This window comes from Drosophila willistoni (assembly GCF_018902025.1).
Source record: "Drosophila willistoni isolate 14030-0811.24 chromosome XR unlocalized genomic scaffold, UCI_dwil_1.1 Seg143, whole genome shotgun sequence".
Lineage (NCBI taxonomy): Eukaryota > Metazoa > Arthropoda > Insecta > Diptera > Drosophilidae > Drosophila > Drosophila willistoni.
In genome coordinates this window covers 1,431,944-1,457,025 of record NW_025814056.1, presented here as the reverse complement: position 1 = coordinate 1,457,025, position 25,082 = coordinate 1,431,944, and the positions used below count along the sequence as shown (strand labels likewise).

The following is a 25,082-nucleotide window of genomic DNA, read 5'->3' as shown; positions in this document are numbered from 1 at the left end:
TGTTGAGGTTTTGTGACTTTGCTTTATTGACTTGTTGGCATTTTCCCGCTCAAAATCCCATTTGTATGTCAATAAATTTGCAAAAAAAAAAAAATCCATTCAGGGGGGAGGAATAGAGTCTCAGTCTGCCTGTTGCCTGTTAGGGCAAGAGATAGAGAGATGAGTCCTTGATTGATGTGTCACGTCTCGTCATGATGCGGATGACAAATACTCACCAAGATAAATGTGATTTTAAGTTAGTGAAAAGTTTTGATAGATAGCTCAAACAAAAAACAGAAACTTTCATGAAATTGCCCATGTAATTGAGCAAATTATTTTATTTGGATAGCAAAACAAAACTTGTTGACATCATAAAAAGTGTGAAATTTGCTTCGCACTCCATTTGAAGTGGTCTAGCCATTATTTTAATAATTAATTGATGCTGACTATTATTATTACAACTACATATACTTAAAGATAGTCAAAACGATGTTATTCAAAATGTCTTTGTAATCTTTAAATTTTAAAGGCTGTTAAAATAAAGTTCCTGTTTTTTAGTTCTGAAATCAATCCTTTTTATGGAAATAGTGTAATCATAGCAACATAGACTAACATAGACTGATCTAGAATTAAAAAAACCTCATATAAAACTCCCAAAATTTATCAGCATACATAGTTGATCCATGTCTGCTTTGAGAATTATTTTTGGGTTATCTTAAATTCTAAGATCAGTCTATGTTAATCTTTATGAAAGGATATAATCTTTAGTTAGGATATAAGTTTTATGATAATTTTTGTCCTTCACAATGACATTCTATTATATATTTTAAAAAATGCAGACTCTTTTCAAAGGCTTAAATTTTACATTAATAATTGCTATTAATGAAAACATACATACATAGGTATTTTTGTATAAGCTAGTAGGCCTTAATTATAAATATTTTTAAATGTGTAAACTCATTGGAAATTTTTAAAATACTAAAGCTTCTTCAACTTTTGAACTCAACTTAGCTTTTAGAGGTAGTTGCTGTTAATTTCTGTCATCTGTAGTTAATTTAATATAATTCATTAATTGAAATATGGCCACAAAGTATAGTATTTACAAAATTAATTATATTTAAAATTAAATTTTCAAAATAATAATGAAAATACTCGATTTTATCGATAAATTAGTAACTATTATTTTAGGTTTATAAATTTTTCTTATAGGTAGCTTTTTTGTAATTATCCTTATTGGTTGTTACTTTTAACGTTTCTATTACTGCTAAATGACTATAGTCTTCCGATTCATCTGATTCTGACTAGGTTTTATTAACAAAAGCTTTATATATCAATTTCTTCGCCATCAATAACTAAATTAAATAAATTGCATTTTTCAATCTTTTTTACTTATTGATTCAAACTAGAAACTACAGCAATATCTTTTAAGCCATTTATTGAACGATAAAAAAGATCGATTTCTATTATCAAAAGCATTAATTTTTATAGACGCAAAGTATGCTTAAGATCGATCTCTAAATCTTATGATAATAGGAAAATCAATTCTATTCTTCATTCTATTTGCCTTTTGAAATCAATTGATAATTGATCAATAGTCTCTAAATAAACTAAAATCAATTGATACTCTGGTGTTTTAATGATTCCGGTTTATAAGTTTGAGTCCTTTCTCGCTCGGTCCATCCTATATCCCTATATAAATGATGTCCTCTTTCCATTCTCGCATATTTAAATCAGATATTGTCTTTTTTTGCTTCTGCTTTTTTTATTGCTGCTCTCCAGAATAACAAGTCAAAATTTATAACACAAAACGTATCCGACAGCTTGTCAGTGAATGGCTATAAGTAACAATGCGCTTTTAAGCTAACAAGCGTAGAGCAGTGGCAAAAACGACCGTAAAGCCATTTACATTAAAATTTATAGAGCATAAACTGTGCGTTTTTTTTTGTTCTCTTTCATTTGTTTTTTTGTTAAATTTCATTTATTTTGTTCACCCCAAAAAGAGAGAGAAAAAAAACTGTTACAGTTTGACTATAAAATTACAAGGTTTTTTGCTTTTTTTTTAAAAAAAAAAAAAGGTTTCTTCTGTTGAGCAGGAATATGTCAGCATGTGATTTAAAATAAAAATATAAAAAAATGCAGAAAGAAACGAAACAAATTTTAATAAAAAAAAAAAAGGAGAAAAAAGTTGCCGGATATTATTTGCGTGAGGAGGAAGAGCAGAGAGAAAAGGAAACCCGACGAACTTTACGTATATACGCAGCACATATTGCTGGTAATTCAGGGAGACTTTAATACCCTACAGTCTGTAAGGGTACACCAGGCATTAAAAAAAGTAAATAAATTTCGATTTATTATATGTATGAGGGCCTAACAAATATCCATTGATATTGGCAAATGGTCCTTAGTTTAAATTTACTTTAATGGTTTAGTATTTGCCGAAGAAATAAGGCCCACAGAGTAAAACTTTGAAAAATATGTGTGCACGGTGTTGAGAAATAATAAAAATATATATTAAAGTTAATCACAATCTATTCCAGGGTATGACAAATTCGATGCCACATCCCTAAAATATATGAGATTTTTTTTGCATTTTATGTTGTTTTTTTATCCGTTTTTTTCTGTTCTTTTTTCTCTGCCACACTATTTTAATTTTCCGAGTCTCTTTGGCTATTGCGACGAACAATTGAATTATTTTTATACGTGAAATCAGCGAGGGGTGGGCCATTACCACCCCACGATGATGATCATCATCACCAGGGCATCATCCAAAAAAAAAAAAACGAGGCAAAAAATGAGGACAAAAAAAATGGAAATATAGAAAATTTGTAGCAAAAGTTGTATGACGTGTCGTTGTTGCTTTTAGAAATTTTTTTATTATAATTTTTTCCTATTATTTTTTTTTTGTTGGTGTTGTTACAAATTTTTTAGACGGCTTGATTGGAATGTCAGATAAAGTCAAATGGATTTCAGCGTAAATTAAGTTGCCCGTTTTTGGGAGGTCTTTTTGGCGAAATGGGAAAATTTATCCCAGCTGTCAGTGTAAAGTTTCGGTTCTAGATTGGATTTGGGTTAGTTTTGTTTCTTTTGGCGGGAGTCGATAGTACATGGTGGGTGGAGGGAGGAAAGCGTATGGTTTCAAAGAAAGTAAGTAGCAAATAAATTCTGGATAGCTGAACTGAATTCAAACGAATACAACAGATGATTGTGATCATGTCAGAGAAAAGGGTGAAAAAGTAAATTGCTATGGACTGGCTCCGGATCCGGAATTGGGATTGCTAGAGAGCGGAGAAAGATTTGGTTTTTATTTTTTTGGACTAGTTTAACCGGTTTTCATTCATAATATTTTGGTATTTTTTTCAATGAAAAAATATTTCAATAAATATGATGAAAAAAAAACACAAAACGAAATGAAACGGTAATCCTTATGGACCGCAGCTGCAGGCGGCTAAAAAAGTTTTTACCAACAAAATTTCAGGTAAAATTTCAATCAAGCAACATTTTCTGTTTTTTTTTTTTGGGTGGAAAATCATTTCTACAACTATAAAAAGGGTTACGATGGGACAGCAACTAGAACTGGAACGGATGAGAGGGAAAGGATAAAAGTAGGGACAGCAGCGGTAGCTTGAAAAGACGTGCAGCATCCAACCAAACATTCATCCATCCATTTATCCTAGCTAGGCTGATCCTTGCCACATTGTGAGAACACAATCACCCTTTTATGGCGCGTTGACAAAACTGTAGCCCATGAGTGCCACAGTTCTCTTGTTATGTGTCCTGTGTCCTGTGTATGTCCTTGTGTGTGTGTGTGAGTGTGTGTGAAGTGACATTCATCTAATTTGAATATTCGTTCCTTTCGTTTGTTTCCCACGATTTATGCTTTTCTTTCACTATATTCCGTTTGCTGCTATGTGGCTGCTTGCTGTTTGCTCTTAACCCGCGTCAAACCTTGCCGCACTCGAAAATCCTTAACCTTATGCTAATGCAGTTGCCATAATTCTTGTCCTGCCTGCTACAGGTCGACATCGTTTACCTTGCTCTCTTTCTCTGTCTCACTTCGGTATACACTTTTTCTTTAATGTATTCATGGCCATTGTACGGTTATGTAATTGTTGAAAATTATTTACACGTTTTTAATTGGCATTCAAGTGGTTGGCAATCAAAGGATCGAGCTCCAGCTGTTCGCTTAAAGACTTAACTCATTAGCATTATTCAAGAAACTCGGCCAAAAAATGCATTTCAATATGATTTAAAAAACTTTTTTGCAATTTCTATTTTTGGTTATGGTTATTTATTTTATTTCTTTTTTTTTTGAACAAAGAAGAGTATGGCCGCCCATAGACCGCAGAGAGTATCACTTGCAGGAGCACAGGAAAAAAAACGAGGAGGAAAAAAAAGTAATTATGCCGACTAAGAGCTTCATCAGACATCCCATTATGATGCGGCCTGCACTCGACACACACACACACATGCATTTGGAGAAAAACAAAAGCTGGCGGGCTACCTTTGTGTGTGCCCACAGGCCGCCACATCTCTACCAGCTCCAGTTTCAGCTTCTGCTTCTGCTGCTGCTGGAACTCGCGCCTCATCATAAATGTTTGCATATGAAGTGCCGTGGAGGCGGGTCTTTGGGTTTGAATGGGTGTATGAATGGGTGTGCCATGCACTTGAGTTGGGATTAAAAATGCAGCACATTGAATTCGCATACACACACCACTTTCAATCCCAATACCCATTCCCTCAATCCAGATCTCGATCTCCTTTATCCCATCGCCGTGGCACATTTTGCAACAAATAATGATGCACTTGAAAAATGTTTTCGGAGAGTTCTGTATGTGTGGAGAAAAAAATCATTAAAACCAACTCATTCTACATAGATTCTATCCCTCATATTTTTCTCATTCCAAAGAGACAAAAAGAAAGCTTTATTAGAGCCAGAGACTTTAGCTCTCTTTTACTCTCTCTCTCTCTCTCTCTCTCTTTCTCTCTGTCTGTTGCTCCTTGCTGACATCTATGCCATTAATATTTCATTTAACGCTGCAATTGTCCCAAGAGCAATATGCCCCATCCGAGCGCGTGGCATCCACACTTACACCTCCATCGCCCCTAAATAGCCTTAAAATGTTTAATTCATTTTATGCGATTTCATTCAGCGCCAGTTTTAATTATGAGCATGGCGGCATCACCACCACCCGGACCAGGACCAAAGCCAGAAGAAGGAGCAGCTGAAGCAATGCCGCCTCGACTGTACAGTCAGCCGCAGAGGGGGCAGACGGTATACCAAGAAGAGGATGCCAGTCAACTGACTTGTGTAATTTGTGCATAAGTTTCATTTACTTTGGGGGCGACATAATCTTCAGTTGCTTACCCAGCCCAACGGGCTAATGCCGATGTCGCCGCCGCCATCCTCCCAGACTCTAATTCTTTTCTCCAGTTCTGCCCTAGCCTGTCCTGTTCTGCCTGTTGGCCCTGCAGCTGGGTGAAAGCATTGCCATAAGGAGGAAAAAATTAAAATTGTCTCAATGGCCTCGACAGAGCTGTGATTATGCACTTGATGATGTGATGTGCATAGAGCTGAATTTTAATTACGAGTAAATATTTAAACCATTAAGCTCACTGGACAAGTGGGCCGCCGTCTATCCGCCAACAAATGGCGACGACTATACGAGTATCCAATGTATGTATTTGTGACTAAAAAACAAAATAAAAAAAATACCAAAACAAAACACTTTCCCCAAGGGGCATTACGATGTCACAAATAGAAACACAGACTGGCCGAACAAAAGATGATCTTTGGCCCTTTCGATGTCAATTGTTTGTGAATTCTCCTTTAATTACTTCGAATGAAAAAAAGGCAAGTATTCGAAATCGATTCTTGAATCAATAATGAAGACATTGATCGAACTATTTCCTTAAAAAACAAAACGAGCTTGTCAATCGTTAACATGGATGGATTTAGAAAATATTTTCGACGGTGTCCATTAAATTATAATATTACGATATCAGAAAATAAAATATTAATTTCTAGGAATTCTTCTTAAACGATAAATTCTAGGAATTCTTCTTAAACGATAAAGTTTTTGTTAATTCTTGCAGAAGGGCCACTTACCTCATTTAATTCAAAACGTGTGAAAACGAATTTGGTTCAATTGACAATTGAAAACAGACTAAACTTTAGTTTAAATTTAAGTATAAACATCGTTGGATTGTGGATTCGAAAATTTATTTCTATTCCCAGTTGGGAATATCATAAAGAATTATATGCAAGTGCAATATTTTAATAATAATTTAATGCATTTAAAAAAAAACAAATAAATTTACAGACTTTAAATACTGTCTGCTAATTTAAACACTAACGCTAAAAAGAATAGAATTAAAAAGTAACCTGTATTTATCGGACGTTAACAAACTTAACGCCCTTCTAGGCAGGGGCCTCTGGCCTGATGGAAATTAAGCAACTCTTAATTTAATTTTAATTCTTAAACGAAGAAACGTAAGATAATCGGTTTATTAATTACCCTTGCAAAAAGGGTATACTAATTTTGGTCAGAAGTATGCAACGGATAGAAGGAAGCATCTCCGACCATATGAAGTGTATATATTCTTGATCAGCATGACGAGACGAGTTCATAAAGCCATGTCAGTCCGTCCGTTCGTCTGAATCAACACAAACTCCTATTAGACCTTAAGAGCTCCAGAGTTGAAATTTTGCATTTAGGCTTGTATATACTGCACAGTTTGTATATCTCGGATTCAGCCGGATCGGACCACTATATCATATAGCTCCCATACAAACGGCAAAGTCACGATCATAACATCACTCATTCCGCCGAAATCATGTTGACCAGTATGATTGTTACTTGTTTACCCATGACTTTTCTCAATAACTACGGTTTTTTTCTGAGCTATTGTCGTGGAATTTATTATTGGTAAGTTTATTGTCAAATACTGTGACTGTGCCAAATTTGATCAAGCCCATGTGACTATATCATATAGCTCTCATAGGAACAATCGGTGGTAAACAGTGACTTTAATCTATAACTTTTTTTATTTGGTAAGCTAAGATTGCGGGTCGTTTTTGCGCAAACATAAGACTTTTAAAACGTTTTTCCAGGTAGGGACAGAGTAACAAAAAATTTCCAAGGGTATATAAACTTTAACGCGGTCGAAATTAGCCTCGCCGCTTTGGTTTTTCGTAAAGTTTGTCGCGTTTTAAAATTTATGTGTAAGGCAAATGACGTTTACAAGCAACAGCAATTAGAAAAGATATTTAGTAGCACCAAAAGAATGGTTAAGTGGTTAGTCTGTTTATCTTATATAAAGCTTATACATAAGTAGTTGAGCTCGTCTAAAATTTTAAATCCAAGTCACCTTCACCCGTAGGTGAAACGTTTTAAAGGTTTTCATTTGGTATTGATAGATTAGAAATTTCCTTTTTTATGTTCTCTATAGATAAAAGTGAGATAGTCGGTTCTTAAATATGCATTTTATTTTTAAGCCGCAAGCGATTATTTGAGACAGTAAACGATTAACGATTCAGTTAATGGAAATACATTTTTTGCTAGCGTTTCATATGAAAATTGTGCCATCATGTGACACAGGATATAGTTTGAAACGCGGTTTTAAGAAATATATAGAGAATAGTGATATAGTATAAGCCTATATTTATTTCTGATCAACAACAAGAAAAATCCACAGTGTAAGCTTTTTTGTATTTTTCACGATTATCTGACAAAGATGACTATATTATGCTTGGAACATTGAGAAATGAATGCTTTGTCTATTATGAAATAAAATATTTATTTGAGATGCCGATTGTGTAAAAAGTTGTTAGACTGCAGTAGATGTAAAATATTTTGAAGTGCAAATCAAATTAAATGAAAAGTACTAATTAGTCGTGGCAATTTTATCAATTGAATTTGTTTTGCAATTTGTTAATCGTGTTGTTATTGTTATTGTGTTTGTTGTTGCGACTATTGGCAAGCTTAATGTAATTTGTGTTTTTTTTATGTAGTTTTTTTTTTTAATTATCTGATTAATGCCAGAAAACAAAAAGGCTCCACATAATAATATTAATTGCAAAGTTTTTTGGTTCCTGGGCATCAATTAAAAGTTTCAACAACATCCATCAAACCACTTAAACAAGACCAGGAGAGACACAAGGAGAGCGAAGGGGATAGGAGTGTCGATAACAGTCGCTGCGAAAAGTATACCTACATGTGAGTGGGTGTGTGTGTGTGTGTGTGTGTATGCGTTTGTAACAAATAAAGTGGAAAATATATAACAAGTACAAAAAAGAAAACTGAACATAAAAATCAGCAATCGATCGTTATTAATGAATAGGAGCTACACTCACACACACACACACACTTTTGATTGGATTCAAACTTTTCAACAAAGCCATAAAAACAAAATGTCTGAATATATACAAAATGGAAAAAAATAATTTCATTTTTATGTTGCGATTGCTGAATGGGTCGGAGGTGAAGGCGGGTGGAGGTGGAGTTTGGAGTGGGCGGGCTTATGCCAGTGCTTGCTGATTATGTGTATTTGCATGCTAAAGCAGTCGCGGGTCCACCCCCTCACTTGCCATGCCATCGTCCTGCATGTCCTGCGGTCGTTCTGGCTCTCTTGTGCCTCGTGTCTGTGCCTTGTTTTGGAGTGTGTCGCCTCTTGAAAGTAATAGCCAAAACGAAAGCAACTTCACCCATCATCCACTCACGACATGGCACTAAAAATCTCCCATCTCCCATGTCCCATCCTCATGCCCAATAGCAATGCCAATGCCAACACCAAGGACACCCCACAAGGCGCCCCCTGTCTCCACGTTGTTAATGTAATTTCCATAAAACATTTTGTTACTTATTTATCTTAATTAAAATAAATTTACATTTTTCTAATTTAAGAGCGCGAAGGCAGCAGTAGCAACAGCAACGGCAACATAAAACGACGACGACAACGACAACGACGACTAGTCAGTCGTGTCTCCCCATTCCCCTCCCAATCTCTGGTCCCTCATCATGGCTGTCGTCTCACCAGCAGCAAGGAGCAACTTGTCGGGCATTAGAGAGCGACATTTTCTTAACAAGCCAAAAGGACATTTGCTGTACCCCCCTTCCACGTCCCCCACACACACACCCCCATGCAATCCTCTCCAACTAAAGCAATGCCATTGCAAAAGATTCTTTCTCCCAGCACAAAGGTTGAAATGAAATACAACAACAAGGACATTGGGAAAAAAAATGTCAAGAAGAATGAACGAACACAAAAAAGTCCTGAAAGAAAGAAAAAAAACTGTACGTAATGGAAAGTTGCCACCACTCCAACTCTTGGATCTCATTAGCGTTGCCAAGGCGGAACAAATGGAGCATCGGTGGTGGCCGCCACGAGAGTCTTGTCCATCTTTCAAGGCGAAGGCAGCGGCAACGGCAACGGCAACGATGTTGTTTTTGTTCAGTCCTTGCAAGGAGCATGGAGAATGGGACCTGTCCAGTTTGTCTCTGAAGACGGAATACGAAATATAAAAAAAATCCAACCCAACAACAACAGCCATAACCGAGTCGGGTAGCCGACTTTGAGATACCAATTAAGGCGCAAAATGAAAACCAAAGCGTTAATTGGCGACCATCAGTTGGGTTTCCCTCACTTTCATGGCTTCAAAATCCAAAGATACACTTTGTTAATTTCTAATCAATTTATGAAAAGATTGTATATGCCTCGTCTTGTTTTTGTTGGCCATGTTTTAAAGGGTATGCCAAACGCATTAAATTAAAAGCTGATGAGCGAAATTGTTAAACAAAATAAAAAAGATTTCACGTATTTACGTAGTTGTTGCAGAGGGGGAGTTGGAGGTGTATGTATGTGTGTGTGTCTGTATGTGAGTGTGACAGGACGTTACAAGATTTTTCAATATAAGCCAAATGAAAAATGTTTGCCCTGACAAGATGCGACAGGAAATATGAGCAGCCAGCAGGATGGGTCAAAAGGCAGACAGACCAAAAGAGTCCACACGAGAGAGCGAGAGAGAAGGGAGAAGTGTCCTGATAATTGGGCATTGAATCTACATTGTAAAAGAAACATGAAGGCTCATTAATAGCATAAAAAAGGAAGAAATATTAGGTACAGTTGCGACGCCACATAGACACACACACACACACACACACACACACACACAAGATATATGTATATCATCACATTCCATCTATTCCATCATCACATTAGCCTAGACAAATCAAAAATCAATACAACCAACGCCATTTTGTATGCAAAAAAAAGGCGTCAAATGAAACCAATACAAAATCATAAATACATCTGTGTGTGTGCCAATGCCTCTGTATGTGTAGAGCTGACAAGAAATGTTAGAAAAAAATATACATACATGTATGTACGTATGTATGTATGTATGTGTAGAATACCCTCCCGCAACTGCGAAACATTATGCCAAAGAAGTTCAAGCCACAGCAGCGCCAGCCATAAACAGGATGAGGAGCAGTAGCAGGAGCAGGATCAGGAGGAGGAGGAGTCAAGCCAGTCGAGCGTACAGAGAGAAAGGGAGCAAACACAAAAAAATGAAATGGAAAGAGTGTGAGTGCAAGCGAGAGCGGAAAAAAACGTAGAAAAAATAAAAATAAATTCAAAGCAAACGAGACTAAAATTATAAAAATTGCCCTCCTGGTGGTGCCTGACGTAGCCGAGAGTGCGCGCGCTTTGCCCTCCTTTCAGCGTTCTTCCCCTGCTCCTGGCGCGCACTTTGCTCAGCTCAGCTCAACCCAGATGATGGGAGGCAAAACGAGACGAGAACGCGATTCCAATACGGGACATCAGCGTCCATGGGGGTGGCTAACAAGGCACAACACACACACACAGAGTCGGGGGGTGGTGGTACATAATGTGACTGTGGCCCATGCCCTCTTTGCTAACAGTTTGCTTCACTACTCTTCCTACCTCCTCCTTTACCACCTCCTCCCTCACCATTCTCTTTCTCACTCAAGCTTATGCTATATCTCTCTCCATTTCTCTCATTCACTATATACATATGTACATACATATATATATATATATATATATATATATACGTAGAGTTTATGTACATTGAGAAGAACTCCGACTCACTGGGTGTTTTTTTTTTTTTTTCGTTCTTTACATAGCCATGGTCCTGTCATGGCCCGCAGCGTCAATGGACCAAAATAATAACGACTAACGGCCTGTTAAGGGAAAATGCAGCAAGGCATGGATGGCTGGATGGCTGACTGGATGGCTGACTGGATGGATGGTTTGGGTTGCTTTTGCTTTGAGGTGGGTGAATGGGTGGGTAAGTTCTGTGGATGGCCAAGGTTTTTTTTAAGTGGTCGCGCGTGACGTGCCGAGTCTGAGAACGAACGACGGGGTGGGGGGAGAGGAGAAGGATGCTCGTGCTGACGTTGTATTTGCCAGCTACAACTCCGATCGCTTTTGCCACCCAACCACCCATCCACCCACTCATAGCTCTGGCAATTTTTTTCCACTTATTTGTACACAAAACTCTTGTTACTAGCTGCCATTATGATTTTGAAAAGCCATTGCTGGCTGGCTGGCTGGATGGATGGATGGATGAATGTTGCCTGTTGGATGCTGCTGCCATTGCTGTTTTGCCTTTGCTTTTTGCTTTTTCTTTTTGCTTTCCTGTACTAAGGGTATTCATTTTTTTTTTGTTTTTTGCTGCCCGTCGCTCATTGAAAAACTGTAAAATTTTATAATAAGCATTTTTTGTTTTTTGCTTTTTTTCGTTTTATTTTGCCAGATTATTGTCGATGATTGTGATTGCGTTTTATGTTGTTCCTTTTATTACCACCACACCAGCAAAGTTCCAGGTTTCAGGTCCCAGGATTCAAGCTCCCAGGTCGAAATGTGTGGGGAGTGTTGATGTGGCCATTGGGGGTCGTTGATTTTTGTTCTTATTTTTCTTTTGCTTCTTCTTATTGGTGCTGTAATATTCCTTTTGAAAAATTGTTTGCCTTGTGTGTGTGTGTGTGTGTGTGTGTGTGTGTGCTCTACGTTTTTTATGGCTTCTTTCTTTTTGTCGATTTGTTGTTTTTGAATGGCATTTCGTTTGTGCTCGGCCAGGCGCTATTGGTTTCAATTTAAGCTTATTAATTTTTAAATGCGATTTTTAATTAAATATTCTCAAAGCGTGTCGAGGGCATCATTAAGTTTAATGCTTTTGGACTCAACAATTGGTCAGAGTGCAAAAATCCTAAAATGTCCAGTGCAAAGCAAAGAAACAAGCATGTATAATTAGAGTGTTCCATTTATAACAAGAGATGGGCATTAATTCCAGTAGGTAAATTATTTCCCAAGATTGTAGTTCCTATTGATTAACATCTGACTGACAATATTTAGTCGAAAATCGTGTCGAAAAATGTCTGAAGTCAGAAAGAAATCACGGCCTTTTTTTCTTATTTTTACATTTATTTGTCAGCTGATTTTAAAAGTTCAAATATTAAATATTATTGCAATCGGATAATAATAAAGCGTGTCGACCTAACTTAAAAGTTGAAACATTATATTTATATGAAAGCGACATGAAGATTGCAGAGTATATTCTTACCTAATATAATAGGTACATACGAGCGTATAAAATCAAATATATATATTTTAAGCAAAAATCGCAGTAATCAGTTAATTTCATTTTCAAATGTATCTTTGAAATGTTTGTTTAAAATTATTTTAATCCAATTGAAAGAAATTAAGATGCTATGCAGTTAAAAATGCTATTTAAATTTTTTTAGGCAATCTAATGTAAAGAGAAAAAGAGAAAGAAAGGCATAAATGATTTATACGATTAAGAAATTGTAAATTCAAACATTCAAATAATTCTAAAATCTTACGAGAAGCTTAAGTAAATTGTTTCCTGCGAGTTTGATACGTATTCTCGAAAAAAAATCTGAACTTGTAAATTAAAAAATCTGAACTTGTAAAGGACGAAAGATTAGGGCAACAACTTGACGAGTGATTGTTCGGTCAAAAATAAGGTAAAATTGAAATCCAAAATTATTACATAACGTTGCTAAAATGAAAAAAAAATTTCCCAGTTTTGTCTTTTTGTATTTTGTTTTTGTTTAATTCCTGGAGCTGTTGGATATTAGATCTTTATGTCATACACAGTGGCTACCAAAACACTAAGACATCGATTTTTCGTTCTTAAATTCAGATATTAAGCGATTTTTTAATATTTTTAGTAAGGCGACTTAGTTGGTTAATTTATACCCTTGAGTTAGTCACTCTATTAAAGTAATGTACCATAAATTTTGTGGACATTTATTTAAATGTTCTTCAAAATTTGGACTTTAGATAAAGTGCTTAAAACTGTTTCTCAAGGATCGGATCCAATTTCATAACCACAAAAATAGATTTGAGTTCAATACAATTTTCTAACATCAAAGGAATAATTAGCAAAATATCGCAGGTTAATATAAAAATATATTAACCTCTTTTGTTTAAAGTTTCGAAACTGTTGAATCCTAATTGGAGTGAACATGTAATAATTAAGTATAAGAAAACATCCTCGTAAAGTATTTTGAAAAATTTTGTTTGCAGTTTTAAACTAATCTAAGATTGCAGTTCTATCACTAAAATCCAATATCCAATATTTTTTTTAGTATTACTTCGGGTAATTAAGATTTCGGCACTAACATAAGGGCAAGCAACTTGACGAGTTCATCTTGGGTCATCACAGATTAGGAAACTCAGTTATCCTTGTAGGTGGTTCGGAGCAAGGCAAAGAACTGATACGACATACTTATCACCTGGAAATTTAGTTAAATAATTAATTAATCACTATGCTATTAGCTCTTGCTTACCTTCATGTAGGTAACCAGAGAAATTGGTGGAAATGTGGGTGGCTTTATGGCAGCGGGTCTCTGGCTACGCATAATCAATAACTTCAACATTTTGCAATAGGTTTTGCTGCATTGAAACCATTTTTGATTATACGCTGAATCGCCCACTCGCAGGCTCTGCGAGAAAAAGAAAAATGACAACCAGCTGAGAAAAAGGTGACATAGTCTTACCGCTGCTATCAATTCATCTCCGTAATAGCAAACCAAAAACACCTGAACCATTGAAGTCATCAAAAAGATGCAATAGATAAGAATCACTTCCAGTGTAGATTCAGTCACTTGAAAGGCAATGAAACAAATCTGCATGGAGGCCATTAGAAAGTTTAGAAGTAACGAGAAGCTATATAGACTATTAACATGTTCACAGAGACTACAAAGAGAGAAAGAGAAAGAGGGATACATACTGCATGTCGTATTCGAAGCTTAAAAAAAACTCACTTAAGACACTTTGTGTGATAGCGTATCATTTGTATTAGGAATTCAATATTCTCCTTGTCCGCCTCTTTACCATCTCGCTTGCAGGGATGTGATTCCAAGCGCATCGATATATAATTGAAATGCATACAAAGTTGCGTTATTACCACAACCAGAAGTAAATCGGCACACAGAAAGGCAATGCCAGCTAAATATGCCCCATGGGCAATATCCCAATAGGTTATCCAATAGATGAGATTATTTCTCGTCGCATCGAATGGAAACCAAATGAGAAAACCAAAATTCCTATCAAATATTTCATAGCCCAAGAAATTGTATTTAACCGCCGCCTTAATGGCCGGATAAAATGAAAATGTTGTCGTATAGGCCAAACAGAGGAATGTAAAAATATTGATCACCCGCTTCATGGTTCGTTCAAATTGATCCATTTTGTAGTCACGTTGTTTTTCCAGCGTCTTTGGATGCATATCCTCCAGTTCGTTGAGCAGTTCTATTAGCAATTTCCTATGCATTACCATGGCTGCCTGCTTGAAATCCGCCACCAGAGAGAAACCAATGCAAGGAGCCACAGCAATGGCCAGACGAATTGTCTCAAAGTCCTGCAGTGACTTGTAGAAGAAGACCAGTTCACCAATCACCAGGAGATTGAAATTAATAAAGCCCGCATATAAGTAAATTCTCAAGAAAAGCGATTTCAATGGATTTCTTGAACGATGGGCATAGATGTCCTCGCCAATGCTTCGATAGAAGAGAACTGGCATACGCATCATGTCCTCGAAGGTGCGTGGTGTGTCAACCAAAGACTTGCTCATGTTTAACAGTTAAATAAACTACTGGATCACCCCAGAACATTTGACTTTTATAGTCATCCAACAATACAATTAAAGGAGAATGGGGGCGAAATTAATTTAGTAGGCGTGCCTGTCAAGTTTTTCTGTCTCATCACGAAAGTGTTGATAATTGTGCGTAAACTTTTTGAAAAACTTCTTTTTCACCGTGAAAGTGACGGACTGTCAATATAATTAGCTGTTAGAGCTGTAAAGTTTCTCACCTGCCTTCTCGAAATCTGCAGCTGTAAATCTTCTCATAGAATCATTGGGTGCCGCCTCTGTCGACCTTCACTGACCGCTAATCAACATGAATTGCAAAAAAAAACAAAATGGCAGAGAAATAATGCCAAATGTCACAGTGAAACGTGACTAATGGAGAATGGGAGCAGCAGGCAAGCTCGAGTGCCAATGAGTGGATTCCACAGACCAGACCAAAAACCATTCAGAATGGACTCCACCAACTACCTCCATCTCCACCTCCTTCTTCACCACCTTCACATCGACATCGACATCGACATCGACATCGACATCCAGTTGTTGTCGATGATTCTTTTCTTTCATTATGAATGTGTTGAATGAAATGAAAATAATTTTTCTTGTTATCCTGCCTCTTCGGGCACAAATTGAGCAGAAAATAACTAATAAAGTCGGACGTGGACTTTGCTTGGCATGAAATGAAATGCAAAAAACAAAAAAATAAAGACGGCAAAGGCTGTTGGCCAGATTACGTGGACCTGAAGCTGGAAATGGAGCTTAGGGTGTGGAGGTGAAGTGAAGTGAAGCGGAGTGAAGTTAAGTCACGGCCCATTAGCAAAGCACAAGGAGAAAGCCAGCCAGCAAGCATAGCATCTCGGGGCACGTGCAAAATGGCAGCTCAAATTGAAATGCTGCTGCCACAATGGGTAATTTTCATTTCAATTTTCACAGTTCACAGGGAGGCGTCGGATGGGCCCCCAACTTTCACTTCCCTTTGGCCCCTGCCCTGCTCTTCTCTCTATACGGACAATTTTTTACTCATTTGCAGTTTGCATTTGGGAATTGAACTTGTGCCTGAAGCACAGGATAAGGATAAGGACTATAACGTTGATTTTTTTCATTTTGAAATGTGTGTGTGCGTGTGTTTTCCGTAGAACTTTTTCCAGCAGCTGCGTGTGGCAAGTAAAAGTTTTCAATGTAGAAAATGTTTTGCAACATATTGAAATCTCCTGCCATTCTTGCAAAATAAAATGAGATGATCTATTGATGATAATGGCTTGATACTTTGCCATTAACTCCTTAAACATCATCATCATCAACATCGTTGGCAACAATCATTCTATTATCTATTCTGTAGAGTGTGTGTGTGTGTCATGTGTGTGTGTCGCTGCAACAATTTTGCAACATTTAATTTTCCATACCAATTTTTTTGTTTTTTTTTTTTCAAATGCAAGTTTCGATTAATTAGCACAGCTGCCAACAAAAACAAAAAGGAACCCCATCAAACAAAGGCACACTCTCGTATACAAATATGCAGGAGTCCTTTGGCTTATGTACACAGGGATGAGAGTGGCTCACCCCCTTACACTCTCTCGCCCACTCACCCTCAAACACTCAATCTCTTTCTCACTCGCTCTCCTCTTTTTATTTAACTCACTCACTTAGAGCAATTTTCGCTCCTGCGATGTTTTATGGGTTTCCCCTCATTAGTTAGGGGCAATAATTGAGTTTGAGTTTGAGTTAGAGTCATGTTTGAGTGAAACTCATTGGGCGATGTTGTTGTGAGTGAAATCATTTTACTCTGCAATCCGTTCTATGTTTATCTCTCTGTGTTGGCGGCGCCACCGTGCATTAGTTTTTAAGGTTTGCGTTCTATTTGATGAGGACGCCACAGGACTAGATCTGGGAACAGTTTCCACCAAGGAGCAAAAGCTTTTTATCATTGATTTCTTTTTCAAATGGATGAAAATGAGCTTTCCGACTTCCCACAATGAATCCTCTCCTGCCGATAGGAGGAGTTAGAGTACAAGCACAGCATGGTGAAAATCTATGATTTTATCAAAGAAACAAAAATTTTGAATTATTAAGTTTTCTTTAATAATTATGCTCATAATTTTAATTCCAAAGGGGGGATGATGAAGTCTAATACCTTAACCTGTAATGTCTATGTTTCTCACTTTTATACTTTTAATCAATCAATCAATGAAAACAAATTGAACCTGATCGTATAAATATTTCCATTTTTAGTTTCTAGTTTTCTTATTAGCTTAGCCGAATCTTCTTTTATATATTTTGTTCTATTTTTGTTAATCTACAATATCTAAATTCAATTTAAATCATTCAATACAAATTTTGAATTGCATTTTCCAGTGGCTTTAAGTAGATGGATGGAAATTTAATGACATGTGCATTTAAGTGCATATGTGTATTGTATCACCGTATCCATCGTCTGGTTGCTTTTAATTTCAAAGTATAAAGCTCGACAATAAACTATTTATGTGCCTTCTCTCCATTTTCCGTATTCTTCGTGTTTTTTCCCATTTTTTCTTGTTGTTTTGTTGCATTTTGAAGAGCTGCACTTAAGCGTAGATTTTAATTACTTTCCGGCCGACTGGAATCGGAAGGCGACACACACCCAAACACACACAGCAAAAGAGACTGTTAGAGAAAGTAGGAGAGCGAGAGGGAGATAGAGACCGGGTCTTGAATCCTTTGGCAACATTTATAGAATGGAATGCATTTATCTGACGGACAAGAATCTCAGAGCCTGCTATTTGAATTAGCCGCTGCTTTTGTCACATGCCACACATGGAGTGAGATACAAGCGAGAAAGGCAAAAAGAAACGAAAAACAAAAACGAGATTGTAGACGACGTTCGCCTCAAGTGCAGGGCATTATGTATTCATGGCGAAAGCTAAAAAGAAAAGCTACACACTCACACACACACACACACACACACACAAATACCCAAACTCATATGTATATGGAATAGAGGGTGAGCAAAAAAAAACGCAGAAAAAAAATAAAAATGGATGGGAAAGCAAGAGAAATGCTGGGCAAGTGCACTTAGCAGCTTGTAGACGCCCCAGTTGACATTGCCAACAAACACACACACACACACACTCACACATGGATACATTAATGTATGGGTGAGTGTGTGTGTGTGTGTGCCACTTGGGGGTTGTTTTCTTTTAGCCATAAAAAAAAATTCGCACATGAGCATACGAGACAATGGCGTGGCATGCATTAAGAGGCAGCAGCAGCAACAAAAACAACAAAAGCAACAAGAACAACAACTCGAAGTGGTTGCTGCTCTCGCACCCCGGCTGCAATTTTCAAATGGCCTAAACGCTCAAGGCGCTACCGCTACTACCACTGTCATTCATCCATACCCTTTGCAATTATACAACAACAACAAGAACAAGAACAAGAACAGCAAAAGCAACAGCAACGTTGATGATGACTACCAACGACAACATGTCCATGTCCTGGACGGTCCTTTGTTATACACCCCACCTAGATGGGCCTCCCCTCATTCCCCTCTCTGTGTATACATTTCTCTTTTTTGTCCTCTCCTGTTGTAATCACAAACATGTAACAAAAGCCAAGCCAGGCTCAAGTTAATGACTTGGCAACATGTTGAGGAAACGAAAGGAAAAAGAGAACTTGGCCTAACATTTGATGCAGATGCACCTGCACAAGTCAAAGCCAGTTGACTGCGTTTTATTGCATCCTGTCGCTGCAGCAGCAGCAGCAGCAGCAGCAGCAATAGCAATTGCAACAACAGTTGTTATGTGACCAGACAATGCAGCTTTTGTCTAGGTTTGTCTATGCATCAGGCATAGCAGCTGTTGTATCCCCCTCCACTGACCTCACCCTGCTATGCGCCTCTTTCTTCAATTCTTGTTGCAGCAACTTGGCTAATTGAGAGAAGGTAGCAAATGGCAACAACAAGAAATTTGTCAAACATTCATTGTTTCAAGCGGCAATAAGGAACATTTTACCATATGCAATATTGACAACATCTTTTTCGGCCAATTCGCTTCTTACTCTTTGCATCCCATTGCATCTCATCGCATCGCATCGCATCCCATCTCATCTGAGACTCCTTCCAGTGAGGTGGCCTGTCACGCATGCGCCGTTGTTGTCACCCGTCCGGGCCATGTCAACACTTTGGCTGTCGCGTCCAAACCATTTTTGGGCAAATCGCTTGCTCAAAAGAAATCACAAAAAATCCCGTTACAAAGCACGCGGCCTAAAGAGTTGTCATGTGGTGGACGGAGTTGTCCATTGCCGGACCACCGTTGGTGTATTCCGTCTGCGGCGTGTTGTCGTCTGCAAATTGTTCGCGTCGCTATTATCCAGGGGCATCAATCTCCAAGCAATTGACAGGCCAGCTACCCAGTGCCCCTATCATCCAGTAGGCCCACTCCCCCGTCCAAAAAGTGAACATGGAGTCGTTGTCGTTGTCTTTGGCAGCCTTTTTATGGCAAGACGAAATTATTTACTCAGTTGATGTTGCTGCTGTTGCTATTGGTGCTGCCGCTACCACCACCGCAATGCAATTGTCAACGCGGGAATTGGCTAACAGCAGCAGCGCCTCTTCTCGGCTCCCTCCACGATTTTATAGCAATTTGATTTGTTGGCAGTTTTTCTGTAAATTGCAGCAAGTCCGCCTTTTGTCTTGCCTGCTGCTGCTTAATTTAATTTGTATTTCGGCCTCTCTAAATTTATGGCTAGTTGGCAGTTTTTTTTTGTTTTTTTGGTTTGGTTTGTGAGTGGGTTTTCTTTTTGTTTCTTACCCTGATTGACGGCAAAACTGTTTGGCAGTTGTCTCTGCCAGTTTGGTCAAACCAATTTTGGAGATGGGGGAGTCAGAGTCCGAGTCCATGTCTTGACTTTTTTTTTTTTTTTTTGGTTTTTTCGTCAATTATTTATGGAGTCTCAGAAATGACAGGACAAACGAAAATCCCACAAGTAAATGATGTTGAAAAACGCGACAACTCTCAGGTGATTAAAATGAAATCTTATTCTTTAGTTAAAGCAGTACAAATGTTGTTATCAAATGGGATTGAAACTGATTTTAGCTTTAAGCCAAACCAGCCACCAGAAAATCATATCTTGCCATATATCTTGGGGTTGCAACAAAAAAACTTTTTACTTTACCAATTGGACAAATTTATTTATTTACCTCTTACTAAAGTGTTTCTGAAGGAAATATTTCAGAATTGAGTCAAATATTCTAAATTTTATTTATTATATAGACGAAATGGCAAACCCCTTTAGATAAACAGACAGTTGGGTTGAGATAAAAAAGGGCTGGACTTGGATTGCTCTAGCTTTTGACGCGGTTTTCCCCCAACCTCTTTGAAATGTACATTTTTTTCCTTTTGTTTCGTTACTCATATTTGGCATCGCCACAAAAAGCGTAGAAATAAAAGAAAAAGAAGGAAAGGCAAAAACTTTTGGCATTTTTAATTACAACTCTGAAAAGCGGAGAAATAAAAAATCGCAGTTTGCATTAATTACCGCACAAGAGATCGGGTAAGAGGAGAGAGCAAGGCTAAAAGGCAAATGGGGGGAAAATGTGGGTGTGAAGAAGAGTTTTTTTTTTTTTTTGTTCTATGTTTTTCTGTTGGCGCTGATGAGGCGCGCACTTTGATGAAAGAATTGCAACGGTGATGAGGACGACGCAATTATGCCAACATGAAAATGTAAAGAAAAGGCAAAAAAAATAATACTCTTAGTGCAATCCTCAGTACTTGGTACTCAGTACTCAGTACCGCGTACTTCAAGGTACGCCAACAACAACAACAGCAACTCCATTTTTACCACTGCCCCTCGAGCTCTTGGTTGGTTGCTCGGCAAGTGGAAATGCATTGAAGCATGCCACGGCTACATACAACAATATAAACAAACAACAACAACAACAACAGCTTGCTGCACTTTAACTTGGCAGTAAAAACACCCGCACACACACATATACTATATTTGTATGTACATTTATATATATATTTGCATGGCCGCTGACACGCCCTTTCCGCACTAGCCAAATGAAATGTTTTCTTTAATTTTGCCGCATATGAAATAAAGAAAAAAACACAAAGAAGTGAACTTTGTCTATGCCGAAGATTATACACTCTTGCAGACAGCGTTGCATCAGTATGTGTGTGTGTGCCGTTTTCTTATTATGCTCCGCTCATTTTGGGCAATGACGTAATAAGCTGATATCTGCAGCGCCTAAGCATAAGAGAATTTGTATTGACTATAACTTATATTCTATTAAGCCGATCATAGTGAAGTTTGGAGAATTAATGGTACACGTCAAAGACTATCTCAATACTTAATTTCATAGAGATACTCCAACACATTACCAAATTTTCGTATATCACGAATACTATATACATAGGTCCGATCCAAGAAATTTTCATCCTCTGTCCTAAAAAACTTATATAAAGATAAGACATTAACTTTCATCATAATGGCTTTTAAATTGACGGCGTAAAGTCGATTAAGATAGACGAACATGGCTTTATCGACTCAACTTTGCAATATAAATACTTTATGAGGTAGGAAACGACTCCTTCTCTGCGTAACAAAATATCTTACCAATTTCATAATACCCTCTGCAAGAGTATAAAAACGCGCGCGGTTTTAATTAAAAGATGGCCGGGTAAATAAAGCAAACCGAAAGCCCAATGCCAAGCGATAGATATACAAAAACAGATACATATAGATACGATAGACGTAGAGATAGAAGTATATACATACATTCATGGATAGATGACTAGACATTCATCATCATCTTGGCCCATAAGTCCGGAGGGGGATACCTCATAATTATGCTGACAAGATTTTTATTTTCCATTGCTGCCAAATGCAATGGAAATGTCATTAATATTGCGCCCATTAAAATCGACGCCAAGCGGAAATATCCCAGTGGGACTATGGCTGGCGAGGAAATCTTCATCTCCAGCTTCAGTTGAGAAATATATATGAACATATATCGGTACATACAGTGGCGGATCTAGCTTCTAATATTGGTGGGGGGAATCGGTATCTTTGGAGGCGAAATTATTCTTGATATCAAATCATGACCAGTTTCATAGCTAAAATCTCTGTTTATTTTTTTAGGGATTTTCATGAACCCCTTCCAAGGATCCGACACTGTCGGTTAATGTATACATACATATGTATATATATATACATAAAATCCATTGCATTTTCAATGGGCTTCATTAGTGTGGTTTATGTTACTGTTGTTGCTGCTGTTGTTGACTGGCATAGTAGAATGCATTGATACAATTACAAGTGGATTGAGATCTCTTATAGATATTGACTCTTTGTGAGGATACAATTGGAAAAAATTAGTAACCAAGTTGCCACTGAAGTGGTATCCCATTGAAAATAGAAAAAGAGAAATAGACTCAGCCACAATACGCTTATAGATTCATGATGATAATGATGATGATAATTGCCAACTGAAGTGGCCAGAATAGTTGGAGAAGCCATTGAGGATTGAAAGCAGCCGAAAGAGTTGGTAAAAATTAGATTTATATGATTTATTGATTAACATTTTTTTTTTAATTTTAGCCTATGTCTTTTACCTTTGATTGAGCCCAAATTAAAGTATGTTTAATGTTTAAAAAAATTGTTTGTTTAATTATTAAAAAAAAACAGGATTTTTTTTTTTACACATGGAAATTCTCAGATCATTAATTTCTTTCATTTCATTGAGGTTTAAATCGAAATCAGTGACTTTTCTATTACATAATATATTTCTTTCTTTAATGAGCAAACATAATTTAAACGATAGAATGTTAGAGCGAAATTATAGAATTCACTCTGAGGAATGACACAAAGGAAAACCAATAAATGTATTTCCTTAATGAATTCCTTTCATTTCAATGTAGGCTTCTTATGGACCTTATTACATGTTTTTGTGCCAATGACTCTTTGGTCAAAACAAAACCAAAAATATTGTTTGCATCGCCTAACTTTCGTCGCTTTTGCACTGAAAATTTTTGTAGTTCTCATATATCCTGACAGACATGAGTGTAAAAGAAATAGAGAAAGGGTAGTTGACAACTTTGATAGTTTTTGAACATATTTTATACCAAAATTACTTTGAAACTCATGTTCATTTCATTAGGAAAATTAACAGCACCGCCAACAAATCGGATAGTTACGAATACATATATAGAGTAATGGAAACCTATATAAGCTACACTGTATCCACATGGATCTCGAACAGTCCAAATAACAGAAATATAAAGTCCTGGCATCCATATGAGTTTACACTAGAAATGGACATACTTAGGATTAAGTTATGGCCTACATTTTAATGTAAATTTACCATGATTTAATTTTCATCATGAGATATTGCCCATGAGCTCGTTCCAGTTAATTAAAATTTTCTTTTCTTTAGCTCGCTTCATTATCATGCAATTGAACTCATTTCGTTTTACTAGTTAGATGTGCACTAGAAATAGATCTGTTAGCTTTTTTTGGGTGAGAATATATCTATATGGACTTGGTAAATGTATCTGATACTCGTCCCAAGTTTCATTTGATGTTACCCTCCATATTTTTTTTTTGCCTGCTTTTTGCTCAGAATTTCAATTAACATTTCCATGGTTTTTTTTTATATGCGTTCCTTTCGTGGTACTTGCACTTATCGGCAGCACTTTCAAATTTTAATGAGCTCACATCAATTTTAATTACCGTCAAGTTCCGGGTCGGTCCTGCCTTACTCCTCCCTCTTAGCTTTGCCATTTTTTTTGTATTTTTGTTTTTTATTTATATTTTTTTTTTGCGTTTTTTATACGGCTGCCTTGTTACGCCCCCTTGAATTATCTTGGCCATCATTTGCAGCAACAGAAGCAGCATGCGTTGAAATAATTTGCGTTAACAAGTGAAGGTTTTGCAAAAGAAAAAAAAATGAAAAAAATTGGGTCTTCAAATCGTTTGTCAGAGTTAGGGTTGGATGTGGCGCCTGCAAGGGGCAATTAATCATACGCCCTAATAAACTTGCTACCAAAAAATATATCTCTTCTTTTTAGTTTGTTTTTTTTTGTATTTTTTTTTTGTTTTTTTTTTTGGCAAATACTTTTAAGGAACCTTGCTTGTCTGTTGCAGCAGACAAATGGTTGGCGAAATGGCCAATGGGCAATGGGCGTCTGCCAACTACAAGAGATCGTCCTGTCTCCTGTTTTTCTTCTTTTTTTTTTGCATGCCCTAACAAGAGATAGGTATACTCATTTTTGTGCCCGATGTACTTAGGGGCGGGGCACAGATCCTGTCTATTTTAATGAGTATGAAGTCAAAGTGGAAATAATTTTGTCAGTTTTTGGGTTTAAGGTGAGGATTAAGCCTCACTTTATAAACAAAAAAAAAAAACAAATACTGTTTTGAATATGTTTAATTCTTTTTCAATGTTCAAATGTTTTCAGCAAACAGAGATAATTTTTACTTTTTTAATAACAATTTTGGGGCTTAACGAACTTGATATATTGTTTATAGAATTTGGTAGAATGAATGCAATCCCTTCCAAATGAATGAAATCCCTTTAGAACTCAATTCAGTAAGGGTACACAAAATCGGCGGTATGACCAAACGAATTTCTCTTGCATTCATGTGATTGTTGTGCCTGTCCAAGTTTCCGTCTTTGTTGTGCGTTTTTCGGGGGCAACAAATGTGAAATTAAGTTTGTGGGTAGTAGCAGAAACATTTTTTGACATGGCCGACTGCCGAAATTTATGGGCCAACTACTGGGGATTGCTGGCTGCAACTTGCAACTATGGCTGCATATAAATTGAACTTACCCCGGGCTAATGGTTGCAATTTTGCAACCAGAACGAACGATGGCCAAATTGAAGTTGTTTTTAGTATCAAATTGTTGTTCTTCTTTCCATTTTTGTTTTGTTCGTTTGTGCTTGGTTGATCACTTGGCAAATACCTTTAGCCAAAAGCTAGTTAACAAAATGGC

At 37.1% G+C, this 25,082-nt stretch overlaps 1 protein-coding gene across 1 annotated transcript; it reads right to left on the bottom strand.

The window, feature by feature from the left end:
- Window positions 1-13,624: 13,624 nt before the first annotated feature.
- On the bottom strand, window positions 13,625-15,114 carry LOC6646508 (odorant receptor 67c). Its single transcript, XM_002069046.3, has 4 exons — window positions 14,292-15,114; window positions 14,025-14,223; window positions 13,815-13,970; window positions 13,625-13,760 (listed from the first exon to the last, which is right to left on the bottom strand). Exons 1-4 carry the CDS (start codon window positions 15,098-15,100, stop codon window positions 13,701-13,703), a joined length of 1,224 nt encoding a protein of 407 aa, XP_002069082.1. The 5' UTR covers window positions 15,101-15,114; the 3' UTR covers window positions 13,625-13,700.
- Window positions 15,115-25,082: the final 9,968 nt, after the last annotated feature.